Here is a 16692-nt window from a genome sequence, read left to right as displayed (position 1 = left end):
TTCTGACACCAGACACGCTTTTGTACAGAATTACACAAGGGCATTGAATGCACACCAAATGTTCTCGGCTTGCAGCCGTGCGATGAAGTCCGCTGCTTCCCTTGCGATGTAGGGTATCGTGAGGACGCCAAACACCCCGATGACCGATGCAATCACAACAAAATAGCTGATGACGAGGATCTTCCGCTGGGAGTCGCTGTTGGGCACGAACCGTGTGAACGCCGGCGTGTTTTGCAGCGAGAACGTGAAACTCCGGCCAATAAACGTGAGAATGAATGTCCCCATGAAAATCTGCAAGGCTCGGGCCGCAGGCATTAGTACAATGGTGAGGTGGCGTTTGAGCGATTCTGGCGATTTTGGTTCGGCGATCGAGACCTGTCCCTGGACACTGCACTGCAGGATCTCCACTCCCGCAGTTTGCAAACCCAGACGTTTTTCAGCGTTCGTTTAGTGTACACAGGTTCACACTTCCCAAGAAGTACTTGGGACTGCCAGAATCCATGTGCATGTGGTAGTGTTTCAATATGCATGGGCCATTTGAGACTGCCAACGCTGAACTCACTGCTTTGGTGCTCGTATAATGCACATGCTTCCACCCAATGAACCAGAGTCACTAGCTCCCAGAATTGGAGGGTGCCCTGCTGCTCTAAAATGATTTCCACCCTGGCTATCAACCTAATCAACTGGTGCAAGGCCTGATTCTTTGTTCAAGTCCAAACATCCAATTATCATCCAGTTATCAAGTCCAATTATAGGGATAAGGCGGTCAACATGGGAAGGCGCCTCTGCGATGCATGACAAATGCCAGGTTCTGATGCGACCAATCACCAAGCTTTGCCCATCTTGTCTTCAAGTGTCTTTTAATGAATTTCAATCATCATGTGCGCACATGGCATGGGATTGGGCTTCTAATATGCATGCTTGTACTGGTTGTGGGCTACATTGTGGTACCAATGAAGCACAGCTACAATTGCCAGTGATTGAACTGCCAGACCCATTGTTTTTCAGAAGCGTCAGAAACACGGAAGTCGGATCTGACACTGCTGTCCAAATGCATGTTACTTCGGGCCATGGGCCCATCCAAAAGATGGACTGGGGGTTCAGGTACCCTTTGTTCCGGTTTCTGTTAGCTTCCCGAAAAGGCATTGATCTAGGTGCTTGGTGCCAGTTCGCATAGTAAAGCAGGACGAAATGGTATGACGTCAATATCGGCTCAGATTTGGGGTAATAGCTCAGGGTACAGCATTGTGAACTCATATTACGGTGCGTTCCACAACGGGTCATCACGTCCCGAAAGCAGCCATCGACACGTGTGTGCATGGCCTATGGCGTGTGAACGACCACGTTGTCGCATGCTGGGCAGAATATGCTGCGCAAACAGGTGCACCAGCCTCACTGTAAATGACGATATGCAACACACCCCAAAGAAGTCCGAAAGCTGCCAGCAAACAGCACCGCAAACGAGCCAGACTGCAGAGCGCTGCCACGGGAGACTTCGGAGGTTTCTTATGAAAAAAGATGCCTCGTCATCATGCGATCGAAATTCGCTGTCTCCTAAGATGCCATTTGTCGCCGATGGCGACACGTTGCGCATAAACTCCGCACTCCCTGCTGTTGGCTTGGACACGAGCAGAGATCGCCGGCCAACGCTGTTGGGACGCAGCCCTACTGTGTTCCTGCTTATACATCGCCTTGTGCTAGAAGTTGAGCAACGAGTGGTCGTGTCCACTTGACAGGCGGAACAGAACATTCTGATTGAACACCGCCCTGTGGATCACGATCAGCTGCAGAAACGCAATCCACAAAATGGCATAAAAAACCAATATTAGAAATCCACTTCCTGCGCCGACAAAACAATTTCCCCATGTAACTGTCTTGGAATCCACAAAGCCAGTAAGTGGTGTCTGCGGTCACATCAAGAACAACGTTCAGCCTCCGCACGCTCAAGACGAAACATGCCCAATAACTATATTGCAGCATCGTAAGGCAAAGATGGCCCTAAACAGCGCAGCCTGCGCCGCAGGGGTGCTCTTGTGTGCGGTGACACGTGTGAGTTAGACAAATATAAACACAAAACCTCCCTATTACTAATGTCCTATGGTTTCATCAATTTAGCAGTGGTGACCGCCCCAAAACGCAACCGAAACAGCAGCTGGCCAACAGGCGTGCGATCGCATACACATGTAGCGCATTCTAAGTGCAAATTATTTGCACAGATATATGTATTATTAGCGCTGCAAAGGGACACCCTTCAAAAGGTTCCGCACTGGTCACTATCGACTCCCACCAGAAAACTTCAAGCGCATGGCGCAATCCACGACCATGGTGCAGCGAGCACCAAATTTTGACGATCCAAATTGGAAGGACAGGCTGGTCGTTCCGGAGCGGGATACCCGCATCAAGACGGAGGTGAAGCCTTCACTGCGGTTGCATCGCTCGGTTTGCAAAAAGCATTTAGGCACGGACTGATATGTGCACATCTGCAGGATGTCACCAGCACGGAGAAGGATATTGAGTTCGATGACTATCATTTCAAACGCGAACTGCTCGCTGGGATCTACGAGAAGGGATTTGAGAAGCCCTCGCCTATCCAAGAAGCGAGCATGTCCGAGGCTCTTGTCGGGAGAGACATCCTCGCAAGAGCTAAGAATGGGACGGGAAAAACTGCAGCATTTTGCATACCAGTGTTAGATCTAGTCGATGCGAGCTTGAACCACATACAAGGTACGCTGACGCGCTCCAGCACCTCTGCGCTTTCTACACTGTTCCCCTCGGCAGGATCCGCCACATTGAGCACCCGCTTGATACGTTTCCATGCAATCCACTTCTCAACATCTTCGGGAGATGTCGCCATTCACAGCCAAGCTTATTTTTATTGCATGCGTCGAACTTGGCAACCGTTGCACCAAGAAGTCCGACACCAAGCAAGACATGCTACCTCGATGCGATGCCTATGATGGGCTCTGGAGCTCTGTATGTTTCTTCATTCTTTCCTTTTCAACTTGCCAGAACGCCCCAGTATATCCTTATGTTCGCCATATGTTTTGTGCAGCTCTTATCCTTGTGCCCACAAGAGAGTTGGCGTTGCAAACTGCCCAAGTTTGCAAGGACCTGGGTAAATACTTGAAGCTTCAAATCATGACGTCAACGGGTGGAACCAATCTTCGTGACGACATCATGCGCCTTCATCAACCAGTGCATATTGTCGTTGCGACTCCTGGGCGCATCTTGGATTTGGCGAGGCAGAACGTGGCCAAGTTGGGTCAGTGCCGCATCTTGGTTATGGACGAGGTGTGTCCTCGATGGCATGGGTGCTTTGTGTCGTAAATGGACCATGATGGATCTTGGTACTTTGCTCTCGCCTCCCGACTTTCCCTACCTGGACTTGCCGCTGTTCTGTATTCCTCGGCTACAAGCGCTGCTATGTGTTCACATGGGTATTGCCTTGTTCAAACTAAGCCTGAAGTGAAAGTTTTATCTGCTCACTCCGTGTGAGGCGGGCACACCATACCGCATGGCACAGCTGGGCGCGCATGACCACGGCAAGGCCGCTCCTTCCTTGACAATGCCCAAAACTGTCTGTCTATTTGCTCCATATGTCATGTAAATTAGACGATGGGGACGTAAGATATTGCATTTGACATGTGGTCATGGTGCGTTGCGTAGCGCCTTTGCGCCGAAGCTGCGTGAGAATACGACCGTCCCGTCTGAGTTCAAGGCTCATATGCCCAGACATGCTTCTGTCTGGGCATCAATTGACGTATTTGCTAATCTCCTGGAATTGCGGATACAAAGTACCATTACTGCATGCCGCAGGCCGACAAACTCCTATCTCCGGAGTTCCAGGAAACCCTGGAAGCGCTCATCGCCAAGCTGGCACCAAAGCGCCAGATCATGCTATACAGCGCGACTTTCCCAGTCACCGTCAAAGAGTTCCGCGACAAGTACCTCGACCGCCCCGCCATCATCAACAAGATGGAGGAGCTCACGCTGCGCGGAATTTCTCAGTACTACGCATTCGTGGAAGAGAAGCAGAAAGTTCACTGCCTTAACACGCTCTTCTCCAAGCTCTCGATCAACCAGAGCATAATTTTTTGCAACTCAGTGAATCGCGTCGAGCTCCTCGCAAAGAAAATTGTCGAGTTGGGATACTCGTGCTTCTACATCCACGCCAAGATGCCCCAGAGCCACCGAAACCGAGTCTTCCACGACTTTCGGAACGGCAAGGTGCGCAACCTTGTATCGTCAGATCTCTTCACCCGTGGCATCGACATCCAGGCAGTGAACGTGGTAGTCAACTTTGACTTTCCCAAGAACTCGGAGACGTACCTGCACCGCGTCGGCCGCTCCGGGCGTTTCGGCCACCTCGGGCTCGCGATCAACCTCATCACGTATGAGGACCGCTACAGCTTGTTCCGCATCGAGCAAGAGTTGGGCACCGAGATCAAGCCCATCCCGCAGACAGTCGACAAGGCGCTGTATTGCATGTGATTGCACCGTGCACACACAAGCCGATCACGACACGTGAAAACTTGGAAGCCTTTGAAGCTGCGTCGGCGCGTGCTTTCACGTGCGTGAATGGACGCACGCCGCAGCTGCAGGCACAGTGTCCTGTGTTGGCACCTCTCCCGTCACGTTGCGGCAACATCGCGCTCCCCTCCACACAATGCGCGTCGCTGATCAATCAACGCACTGAGGGAATAACAATCGCCAGCTACCTTGGGCGTTTCGCTGTGGGCCGTTGACGGGGATCACCAGCTAGTGTCCTCACCTACTGAGCGGCACCGAGGACAGCAAACATCCATGCGTGCGGCGACCTGTGTGCCTCGACTAGTGGGCTAGAAACACTATGATATGACACACCTGGACGCGTTTACGTAAACCTACCTAAAGACGCCTGCGTCAGGTGTGCCCTTGGACAGAACGTGCACTCAATGCCGCGTCGTGCCCTGCTTCGCAACAATGTCAGGGTTTCCCCACTCGTTCCTGCGATCGCGTTGTCCTGCCACCTCTTCCCCCCTCCACCACCGGCGCTGCAATCCCTGCCCCTGACTATTCGCCCCACCTCAGTCGGTGCAGCTGGATGGTCCCTGCCTACCATTCCCGGCAGGTCCTGCGCTTTGCCTATGTTCTCAACTTGCACCAAGAGCTATTTTGCAACCTCTCCCCACCCGAAACTTGGAGAGGCGGCTGGCGAGCTCCTAGCACGCGATCCATCTGTGGAAGCTCGCCAGGCATGGACAGCTTGGCCACCCTTGTGGCGTTGCCGATTCATGAGGCGGGGAAGAGGGCAGCGAGTGGCAGTCAATAGCATGGTGCGACCAATGCCAGGGGTTTCTTGTCATGCTGCCAGTACAGTTAGTTGCACACATCCTGCTATTCCGTGTGCAAGATATCTACCGTGCGATCTTTTTCTGGGGACAATCCCACCCAGCCATTGACTCGTTGACTTGCGTGCTGTACACCGCGTAGAGTGACCTGTCGTTACCGATGAGATGTCACCTGCGCGGCCTAGCAGCAAACCCGTTCATTACTGTGTCTCTTGTTTTGCGACGATTTCATGCATTGCCGCTTGTATGCAATCTCACAAACTTATTTTGTGCCAATTTGCGCTCGTTGCGGCATGCTAGTGTGTCCATGCCCCTGGCGCATTTCAATGCCACACCCTTGTTGTCATCTCAGGCAGTGCTGACGTGCTGCATTGGCTCAGGGCTGTGGGTTTGTGCGCCAGGGGTTCACTTCCTGTATGCCTGCTCCCTTGCAGCGGGAGCATACATAAGGGCGTTTTGCCAGATGTCTTCGACTCCCAAATTGCTCCATAAAAAATAGTGGGATTTGGATGCGTCGATGCGTGCGGTGACATGGTGCGATGCGTGCTCGTAGTTGCCGAGTCGTTGTCCACCGGCGCATGACTGACAGGCAGCCGAATTGCGCCTGGAGCCCCTTACTGTCCACTTATTTCTTAGGCGTCAGTGTTTCAGCATGTTCTGTGTATCACGTATCCTAATGGATCCCTCCCACTAGGTAGGTTCGCAGTACCAATGTAGCGGCAGTGTTGCGACGCTGGATGAGCGGTGTCCTAGCTTGAACGGCTGTTGCACATGCTTCGCTGTGCCGTACATATGTCTCCTGTATGTTGCTATGGGGTTCCTGACCCGATGTTGCCATTTTCCATGGCACACAGGCTGTGTGGCAGCTGTGCGCTGTGGCTGAAGAACAAATACACCCACATTGGAGTGGCGCTGTGTGCGCTCCAGTTCTCATGAACAAAGTTGACAAGAAAGGTGAAAGTGAGGGTGGACGTGCTGTTGCTATGGCAGCTATGTACCTTCAAGCTGTCAATGTGGGGCAGAATGTCTTTCATAGTCAGATTTGTCTATCCATTGTCTTATCTCAACCCTCGACGAGTTCGATGCCCCCATGATTGGGGCATGCACCAATCGATGGTGGTGCGAAGGAAGGGGCCACTCGTGGATGGCTGTGGTCTCTTGCCTGGTCGGCCATGAGGATTTGCATGGCATTGGTTGCCTTTGGACCGTGTTCATGGTTGTCACCTTTGTGATGGTGTCCGACTGGACCGCTGGCTGATGTAGGCGGTGTGGTGTTGTTTTGGGCGTCTCTGTGCATGTCGTATCTTAGGTAGCTTCGCTGCATGCATGGCACAGCCTTGAGCGATGCATGCCGCCTGCCGCAGCTTTGTTGTAGGTTTGCACCATTTTGGAGACAGTACATCACTCTACGATGCAGGGGGGTGGTGTGTGCTGCTGTCGTTGCGTGTGGTGCGTTATGACAAAGCATGTGGCGATGGAGCTGCAGTTGAATCTCAACGTGCAGATGTTTACGGAGGAATTGTATCACCCGAGCACTAAGGCTCGAGTGTCGATCACCTCGCAACCCACGGATGTGGGTAGGAATGCGCCTGGAAGTTGGCATTAAAAGTGCTGGTAGCTTTGGCCTGGAATGTTCTGCCGCTAAACTTGCTTTATGCAAGCCTCATTAGGCTGACCTTCTAAGGCCGAGCAGATATGTGGCAGCTTGGCGCTCATCACATGGGCATGTCCGACGTGTGGGTTGTCTGCTTTGAAGTTGCTTTTACGTGACTGATGACGGCAACCTGGCCGATTGGTATGGGTATGAGATGATCACGATGGCTGCAAGAATGTAATTTGAAATCTTGAAAGCGCATTTGACGTACCTCACCGAATGATCTGCACACCGGCGAGGAGAAACGTCGCAGCCCCTGTAACCTCTGAAGCTGTGGCAAAGCCCTTGGAAGAGTTTCAATTCCTGCTCCGCAACACAAGCAAGGGGTGTTCAATCAGGCCTGTCACAAACCGCTACCCCACTGGCCGATCAAAAGGCAACTATCCTGAAGTTCGGTATTTAGGATAGCAAAAACGTCTATTCTGGTATAAACGAACTTGTTAATCAAACATCGTGTGCACGCATCCTACCGATCAAACGAAACAACATGGTGTGCAAAACAATTGTGTTTAAAATCAGTGAACTGTCAAGCTGGTCAAGCATCAACGGATGGTAATATCCCGTAGCGTCATCAGACACGAGCGTGTGCATGCAAAACTACATCGAGGTTACATCGAGGTTCTAGTAAGACATTTGGAAAAGAGCCCCGAGCAACCTGTTTTGGGGGACGCAGTCGTCCCCGGTGCCCGGAATGTGCTTGTACTTTCATAGTTGTCCCGATCGCAGCGCGTGTCAGACAACAGAAAGGGCAGAATTTCTCTCCAAGCTCAAACGTAAGGACGATAAGGCACGACCCGCCCGGCCATTGATCATTCCAGGCAAGCACGTTTCAGTTCGTTACAACAAAGCGTGCACGGAAACATTTGCACATCCAAACATCAAGAGTGATTCATTGGGCCGATCAAACTGCGTGACGCGCTTCAAAACGCAGAGCACACATCTATCACTGGAGGAAAGCGGGGAGTCAAACAACAGCCGTCACCAGTGCGTCACCAGTCGTCACGACCTAAGCAGAGCGGTTGGACTTCATCAGAGACACAAACTCGTCAAAGCAGATATCCGCGTCGTGTGGACCAGGCGATGATTCGGGGTGGTATTGGATCGTGAGGGCCTGCTTCTCAGGGTAGCGCATGCCTGCGCAAGTTCCATCGTTGAGGTTAATGTGTGACACAGTCACACCCTCTGGTAGGGACGTCGGGTCGACGGCAAAGTTATGGTTCTGTGCGGAGATCTGAACCTTGCCAGTTGCCATGTCGCGGATGGGATGGTTGCCACCATGGTGCCCGAACTTGAGCTTGAAAGTCGATCCGCCGAACGCTTGCCCGAGGATCTGGTGACCCATGCAGATTCCAAACACGGGCATCTTGCCCAGAATCTGCTTCGCGTTCTCAACAGCATAGGGAGCAGCCGAGGGATCTCCCTGCACTCATGCGCTCGGAATGATCAGCTGCATACACTCTTGGGCGTGCCATTGAGACAGCCTATCAGGAGCCTATTAGTTCGACCGATGAGACATCCAGCTCTCTTGCCTGCTCGCTGACGTCGTGCACAAATAATGCCCAACAGGAAGATGCACATGCCACGGCAGAATAGTCATTCGGTGTGTGTGTATCTAGGCAGAGCTGTAGCTCCCCGGACCTGGGTCCACATGCGCACACTTATGTCTTTAGACCACCCGTGCTAGATGACAACACATCCAGGCGTCCAGCTGTCTAGCAGCTAAATTCTGTAAACCGGCTGTTTCGCAGCCACCTCCTTCCAAGACGGTGAATGAAGCAGACCTTCCAGATTTCGTGCTTCAGAAGTACCCAAAATTCAGGATCCCATCCAGGGGCGATTCCCAAGTAGTTTTTGGAGTTGCCAATGTCCATGTGGATGCGGTTGTGTTGTAAAAAGATATATCATCATCATCCAGGGGCGATTGGCTCATCGGCTACTCGTCAGTATGGTTGCGGTGATGCATGTCAAGGGACATGCACGATGTCACGATGTTGGCTGAGAGCAAGCAACACACCGGTCCGTTGGAGAAAAAGACGCCATCCGGGTTCATGGCAAGCACCTCCGAGGCTGGTGTGTCAGCGGGGCACGACAGTCACCTCGCAGCCCAGGGAAGTGAGGCGGTGCAGGATGTTGTGCTTGATGCCAAAATCGTATGCCACCACCTGCATTGACGCGCACACCGTCGCTGTCAAATTGAAGCGGATGCATGATGGGGGCTCTCGGATGGCGAAGATGATGATGACAACCCACAGCAGAACCGGATTGAAATGGAGATTGGCTTCTGCGCAAGGTGAATCCATCGGTGGCACAGTTGTGAGCTTGATGCAAATGAAAGCAGACCTAAACATGTGTGGACGGCTGTCCAAGCTTGAACTTCACAAGTACGCCAAGTTACTCTCACTCCGTGAGCTAAATACGGGCTACGCCATGCAATATGCGTGGCCAGAACCATAAGTTCTACAAGCGCTTGTGACAGGCACAGAAACTGCTGCACGATGGGGAACATGAACTGCGAAAGTCGCTGAGGTGTGTACCTTGTAACGGTCAGTTGTGGATGCGAGGGGGTTGAACTCCCACTCCTGGATCGTCTTGCTATCCCACTTCCTGGTCTCATTGGACGTGACCACAGAGAGCAGGTCGCGGCCCACGATGCTCCACTCCTGAGTCATCTTGACCATCTCCTCGTCAGTCTTGGACGCATCCGTGGTGATGGCGCCGTTGAGACAGCCCACCTATACAGAGCACATCACAGTGATGCATATACAGACCACACTTGGATGATCTTAACGACGATGACTCAGCTGTTTACAGCACTACTGCACCCACATGGACATTGGCTGCAACCCCGAGCGCTCCTTCGGAACCAGTGCTACCATGACCAGGCTTTGGAGCGTTTGACATCGCAGGCGGGCCTGAATGATCGCTTTGAAGCAGTAACGCGGCCAAATGGAAGCGTCCTCCAAAGTAAGGGAGGCCTGGGCTCACTTGTGCAAACAAGCAATTTCTGTCTAATGTGTAGCAAGGCGAGCAGCTATGCTTGCTGCCTCATGTGAGCTCATACCAACCATCGGGACACAAACCTACTGGGTACTCATCAGGGTTGAGCAGGGCATCGAATCTGAAACAGACATTTGTAAAATGCTGGCGAGGGCGCAAACGCACAACACAGCAAAACAAAAAGTATTGCACCGTTGAGAAACTGCTTTGCATTAAGCGCACAGTATGCAAACGGGGGCCGGTGGCACATGTTTCACCTCTCTAGGTACCCTGCTGACCCAAGAAATCACGTGTTGGCACAGGTGAAGGCATTTGATCAAAGGATAATTGCCGAAGAAGAAAGCCTTGCAGGGGGCTCACCTCGCGGAGGATGCGAGTCAGCTGGCGAGTGTCAACATCGTGATGCCGATGACGCCCTGCTCTTTGCAAAATTGGTCCACGTCCTTGATGGAGCGGTAGTTGGACACCGTGAATGAGAGGTCGCGGATGATGATGGCCTCCAAGTGGCACTTTGTCGACTCGTTGTCATCTGCAAGTCTGCAGCAGCGTCAGATACGCGCCTGCTGTGTCATGACTTGTGAGGATCGCTGCGGGCCGCGCCAATGATGATGTTTACACTGGAGTTGTAGTCCTTGCTCTCTGCTATGTGATGTAATGACAATGTACAATTTGAAAAAGGCAATTCAATTCTGCCAGAGCCCAAAAACGGTTCTGAGTCACCTTATGACTTACGTCAAGGTAGATTTTACAACATTATCGCAGACGCTCCCTGAGCTGGACTGTTTCGAACGTCTACTTGGTCGCTGTTGGCATGAGCCGATTGGTCTTGCTTGTCTATGTGACGTAATGATGTATATTCCTACGGCACTACCACACTTGCATGGACATTGACAACCGCCAATAGTTGTCCATATTTCTGGATCCCATTGTACACTTACTCAGCATGTCACCGTCAGCTGATGAAGCCGGCTGCCAAGGACAAATGCGCGTTGTTCCACTTGTGGAAGCACTCGAACCTGAACCCCTGTCAGGAGGGGATCATGTTCAGCATCGGCGAACCGACAACTGTAGTGCTCAAACTAACCCGTCTTGACAACAGTGCGGTTGTTTACGTCCATCGAATTGCAGACAGCACGATGTGAAGTCACACTTCCAGGGTCCTGAGTGCCACGAATGAGATAAAAAAACGTCTAGTCATCATCCAAATGGGTGCAAGTCAAATTCCTTTTAGGTGACTATGACAGCATGTACATGCGTCTAATCACTGCAGAATTCGACAATAAAATTGAAGCTGCGGTTTGGCGCTAAACGGCCCATGTTCCGTTGTCCTCCATGCCGGGACTGCCCGGGGAGCGCTCTGTTCCCACTGAGCTGAGGGGCATCAAGGAAGAGTGCTAGGGCAAGGCCAGGCTGGAGACTCATACGAATGAACCTAATAGGCTGCGTCTATGTGGCTCAACTGGCGGAAGAGAGCGAATGTGCATTTCGAATACCCTGACGCTTGTCCCACCAACGCTGGTCAAAGCGATGAACGACGTCTACGCAAAGGGAAGCATGGCTGCGGTCACCCTATGAACTTACTACATAACCATATCTCCTCACGGTTCAGCCCTTCGTTGGTACTCAAAATCACGCCCACAAGATGCGAACCCCTGACAATATCCCATATCCGAAACCCTACGAAGCAACATACACTACTGCCATGCTGGAACGACAAATCCCTGCGTACTTACCGAGCACAACGTGAGATGTCGATATGCATTGATGAATTGCGCCACCAGCATGAGGAAGAAGGGTTGTCACCATAACGCAATCCGACTCATGCGGCTGCTGCGCCTTCAACACCCCTTCAGACTGAGGCTCGGCTCTTTGCAATAGCAAGACTATTTTAGACATGTCCTTTGTGCACGTGTGCCTGTATTCAACCTATTTTTATAGCTGGCTTACAGTAACTTTGATTCCGCGTGTCTGCGGGCTTTTGTCTGCGCAACTGCAACCCAAAGGTGCTCACAAGAGATGACTGGAACCATGGCTGCTGTATGAGTGACGGCTCGGAAATGGATGAAACTTGCTCTGCAGAAGATTTCCGTGTCTTCTGTACTACGAAACGCTCCATCCGAAGACACTTAGAAGTGGCTTCACGGGCTATGCACTTCAGGGGTTTCCCAAGGGCTAGCAGCAATCTCGCCAAGAACAAGCTTGCACGAGGGCGGCAGACATACAGAAACCACATTCATGGCGTGTTGAAAGATAATTTGGCGTGAGCGCGCACCTACGTTGATGCCAACGTTGCCGATGTGAGGGCAGGTGAAGCAAACCATTTGGTCCTTGTAGGACGGGTCGTCATGATCTCTTGATAACCTGACAAGGAAGTATTGAATACCACTTCTGCGACTTTCGTGCCTGTCGCACCAAATGCCCTTCCGTGGAACACGGTGCCGTCAGCAAGAACAAGACGAGCATCTTTCTTTGTCCAAGGAGGGCTAGCGGCAGCATGCACGCGCATGCACGGACGAGCAGACCGACCCATCAAGCTCCATTTTTTAGGGACCGACTGAAAGCTGCGAGACACTATTTGAGAATTGCAGCGGCCGTGCCCCTGACTTGGGGACCTTCCGTTGTATTGCGGCTTGAACGTGCTTGACAGCAAGCCAGTGAATACGAGTGTTGACGCCATGATGAATGAATGTCGTAGTGCAAAATTGAGAGACTGTGCAATCATATGATCTGCTATAAGTAGTCCATAAGTAGTGGTGCCGTGTTGAGGATTTGGGATTTTGGACCGCCGCAGCGAATATCTGTAGATAGAAACCAAACCTGCAAACAGGGTTTCAGAAGCTGCGTGATGAGTGGTAACAGAACACCTGATGGAAAGCCGATAACATAATCAGGTGTTGAGTGGGATTAGTGTGGATTCGAGTCGGTCCATGTGGCGTGCACGGTGCCAATGGCATTTTTCCTTTGCAGAATGAAGGCTTTGCCAACAATCAATGCGAGGTTGTCTGTTTTTCATGCTGTCGTTCATGTCAGCGCCACGCAAAGAAAAAAACAATGGATACATGCCAATACCAGTACCATTACAGACAAATTGATTCGGTACGGCCATTCATCTACACAAAATTGCCGCCGCGTTTCGGCGGCGGACACCAAACCCTGCGTGACAAGGATGCGAGTTTTTAGCGAGGAAGTTGCATCGAGCCGGAAAGTCTAATGCGACGGCTGTACCACGCCACCAGGTGACTGGAAGTCTAGCTTGATTGGGTAAACTAGAATGAACTCCTATGACCGCACATCACGACAACGTCAAGTCTACACACTGTGCCGGTACGCCAGTGCACCGAGGTGTCGGTGTACCGCTCAAATCAACCACAGCTGCGTCCTTCTTCCCCTGAGCGTGCACGCTGGCACACGGCCTACAGCCTTTCGCTTGTCGTGCTTCTGAGTCTGAAGCCAATCCATGTCCGTCACATGCAGAGAATGGATTGGGACCACAGACGTGCCTTCCGGCAACAAGCAACCCCCCTCGGCTGTGCGCAATGGCACGTGCAGCATCCCTTGCAAGGAGTCGCCATCTCCAGCCCCGGCCTCCGCTGCAACATGCAGGTGACAGTGGAGTTGGTGTGACGCAGACTTGCTGCATTGTACGGTCACCCCAGAGGTTTCAGCGGCCGGCCAGCAAGTCTGTGTGTCGAGAGGAGCGCCTGCTTGAGGCACGTCCGAGGTCGCAAGAAAAGAGGCATCCAGAAGACAGGGGGGGGGTGTGCGGGGCGAGGTTTGACGAGGTAAGCACACAGGGAAGCATGGACTGATAGACATCGGGCTGCAGGGGTGCAGGAGGGCCAGAGGGGAGCGCCCATGCAGGCTTGTGGGGCCCTGACATAAGGGGGAAATCTGCCTGCCGCTCGAAGCGCCCTCCACAGGACCGGTCGATAGTCCTGCGTGACTCTGCACGCACCTGCGTGCATACACCTGGACGGTCTGCAATGATGGCATCATGGGGGGTGTCCACGCTATTAGCGATCCTATCGAGGTCAGCCCCGCGCCCAGAGGATGGAGGCGAGTGCATCTGGCTGAGAGGTGAGCTAACGCGAGTAGGCGACGAGTGCGACATTGTGTGGTTCTGGTCGATTGACGCATCAGTATGTGTGAGAGCGTGTGGCGAAGCAACTGGAGGCCAACCTGCAAGCGAGAAGTCTGTCGGCAACATTCGAGATCATCGCGACCCTGGACTGCACTATTTACCCGTTCCCACGGCTTGTATGGAAGAGATGCCCGTGCATGGGAATGTCGTGTGCCGATCAGCTCGAGCACAGGCGGTTGAGTCTTAGACATCCGCTCGGCCTGAGCAGGTTGGGATGCTGGTGTTCATGTGGACTGGTTGTGGCTGCGCAAGAGGCGCACATTAACGCGCTCTTCATGGGGAAGCCAGGCGAGTGCACTGCAGGGTCGTTGATCATGCATGGGCTGCACAGGCATCGCATTGACGATTCAATCCAGGGGTTGGTTGCTCCGCCAAAGCAGGGTTCAACCCCTGATTGCTTGGGATCATCCCAAACATCATTACTTCACATACATAGATAACTCCAAACATCATGCACTTTTGGGCAAATTAGACCAGCAAAACACACTCGAGCGAGCCGCTGATGTCATTGTGTGTACTGCTGCATGTGTACACCAAGTCAGCGTACCAAGACCGGCCTCTGATCGAAGCGCTCATTACAACTCGCTCATCATCTTTGTAAGACCCCAATGAAGACACCATCACCACGGTTGCCCGGTGCTGAGTCCATCACACTGATGCAGGGCGAGGAATACTGCCCAATGCAAAGCACCAGCTCCACCCATGATGCGATTCCCAACTGATGTATTTACGCATTGCAATGTGAACTTGCAAATGCTGTGACACGGCTTGGCACACACATGACGCAGCACACCTGGCCGCACCCTGTCCGCGTGCAATCTGCGGGAGCAACGGCAGCCAAGCTGCCACATGGAGGGGGGGCGCACAAGAGTCGGCTACCCGCTAGGGCCGCTCCAGGGCCACGGGGGGCGCTCTGAACTCCGTCACACATTTCCGCGGCATCCCGGGCCTCGTTACTCAGCCGCTCACGCCTCTGCTGCCCAGCCAAGCTCAGGTTGATCAGCCTCCCGTTGTTGCCTCCCGGGGAGACAGGCGCCGATCGCAGGACGCTGAGCGCGCAACACCGGTATTGCGGGGGGTGACAGGGCTACCACTTCTCTGCCATCCACCAGGACGGGCATGTCTCCTGAGGGGCTGCGAAACGGGACCACGGAGATGGGTGTGGACAGCATGTCCATGCGGCTTCCTGTCGCTGGGTGTCCGGAGACGGCGGGTAGGGGGCGCTGATCGGGGTGGGGAGGCAGAAGTAGTCTTCAGGCGACGCTGTTAGCTTTACGGGTGTGCGTTGGACGGCATGGATAGGGGACGGCGCTGCAAAGAGACACGTCAGCAGCAAACGCCATGCTGCCATGCAGCAGTATGTCGTCAGGTCGCGCGGCGCTGTTTCGCAGTGTTGCCGGCTCCCACAAGCCTGATTGTGCAGAGCAATCGGGAGGGGGGCGCGTGCCGTGCGTCTTGCCCCACCGCCCATTGCTGCGTTCCGCGCGCCTTGAAAGTACCGCCGTGCCCTCCATCGCTCGTTTCGGACATCGCAGCATCCTCGACTAGCACGTCGCTGTCGCTTGAGGGCACGTCCCAGGCCAACTCGCCTCCTGAAGAGCCGTCGATGGTGGGGTCCAGGTCCCCAAATCCGACATCTGCAGCCTCTGGGACGCCACCCAGGAAAGTTTCACCCCACTCCATGCTCTGAGGCACAGTGCGGGTTTTGACGAGGCGGCGTGGCTTCAATGGGGTGCGGGATCGAAGGGGCTTAGCGGGCACCTGCGCTCGAGGGCTCGCCGCAGAACCCCCGCGCGACAGCACAGGGCCTTCTGCAGGCCTGCGCAGCAAGGGGCCGCTCAGCGCCGCATCGGAAAGCATTCGAGCCTCCGCAGCGTCTGCTGCAAGTTTCCTGGGGGAGGTGGTACGTTTTGCAACGCGCACGCGGCTCTTTGGTATCCGGCGCGCTGCCTGTAGTGGTCTTGGGGCGGCCCCATCTGCGCCATCTGCGCCGCCGCCCCCCCCAGTGGAGGCCCCCCCACCTTTGTCCTTGGGGACCCGTTTCGACGCCGCAGGTCTCGCTTCCGGGGACGCGCGGACCAGCTTCCTTGCAAGTGACTCGCTTGATGCCAGCACGTTCATCCACTGGGTGAGGCGTCCGCACCGCTGGGGCACGGGCCGTTTGTTGGTAGCTGGGCACCTGAGGGCTGTGATCGCCCTGAGGCGGCGCTCTGCAGATGGTGCGCCCAACACTCCACGTGCGCTGTACGCCCGCACTCGCACCTGCATGACGTGGTCTACAAGCTGTCAGTTCTTATGGCGACGGGTGAACGTGCGGTCAAGTACCATGGCTCCAACGAACGTGCTCGGACCTTCCTGCCAGGACCAGTGGGTAACTGAGAACGCAATCGTTGTCAGAGAAACCTCAGTCCTGGCTGTACCAGTGTCACAACAGTGTTGACCAGCCAGCGTCTGTGTTGCCTTTTTAACGAGTGAAGTTCAATGGAATAGTTGGACTGGTTTAATCACCACATGGCTGTGCCGTCCGCTTGCATTGGCTCATGTGATCTGTGCTCCAGCAGCCTACGTGA

At 53.6% G+C, this 16692-nt stretch overlaps 1 protein-coding gene and 1 pseudogene across 1 annotated transcript; one reads left to right on the top strand and one right to left on the bottom strand.

The window, feature by feature from the left end:
• Nucleotides 1-322: 322 nt before the first annotated feature.
• On the top strand, nucleotides 323-4491 carry LOC149810328 (uncharacterized). The gene is made up of 6 exons (XM_089994290.1): nucleotides 323-441; nucleotides 609-633; nucleotides 2365-2409; nucleotides 2487-2724; nucleotides 3053-3291; nucleotides 3817-4491. The coding sequence occupies exons 1-6, from the start codon at nucleotides 323-325 to the stop codon at nucleotides 4489-4491; spliced, it is 1341 nt and encodes a 446-aa protein (XP_089850416.1).
• Nucleotides 4492-7990: 3499 nt separating this feature from the next.
• LOC149810327 (carbamoyl phosphate synthase small chain, chloroplastic-like) lies at nucleotides 7991-12658 on the bottom strand (annotated as a pseudogene).
• Between the last annotated feature and the right edge of the window lie 4034 nt (nucleotides 12659-16692).

Source organism: Nuphar pumila, unplaced genomic scaffold (assembly GCF_984573655.1).
Source record: "Nuphar pumila unplaced genomic scaffold, dmNupPumi1.hap1.1 HAP1_SCAFFOLD_385, whole genome shotgun sequence".
Classification (NCBI taxonomy): domain Eukaryota; kingdom Viridiplantae; phylum Streptophyta; class Magnoliopsida; order Nymphaeales; family Nymphaeaceae; genus Nuphar; species Nuphar pumila.
Note: the sequence above shows the minus strand (reverse complement) of the source record. Positions and strands in the feature narration are given on the sequence as shown.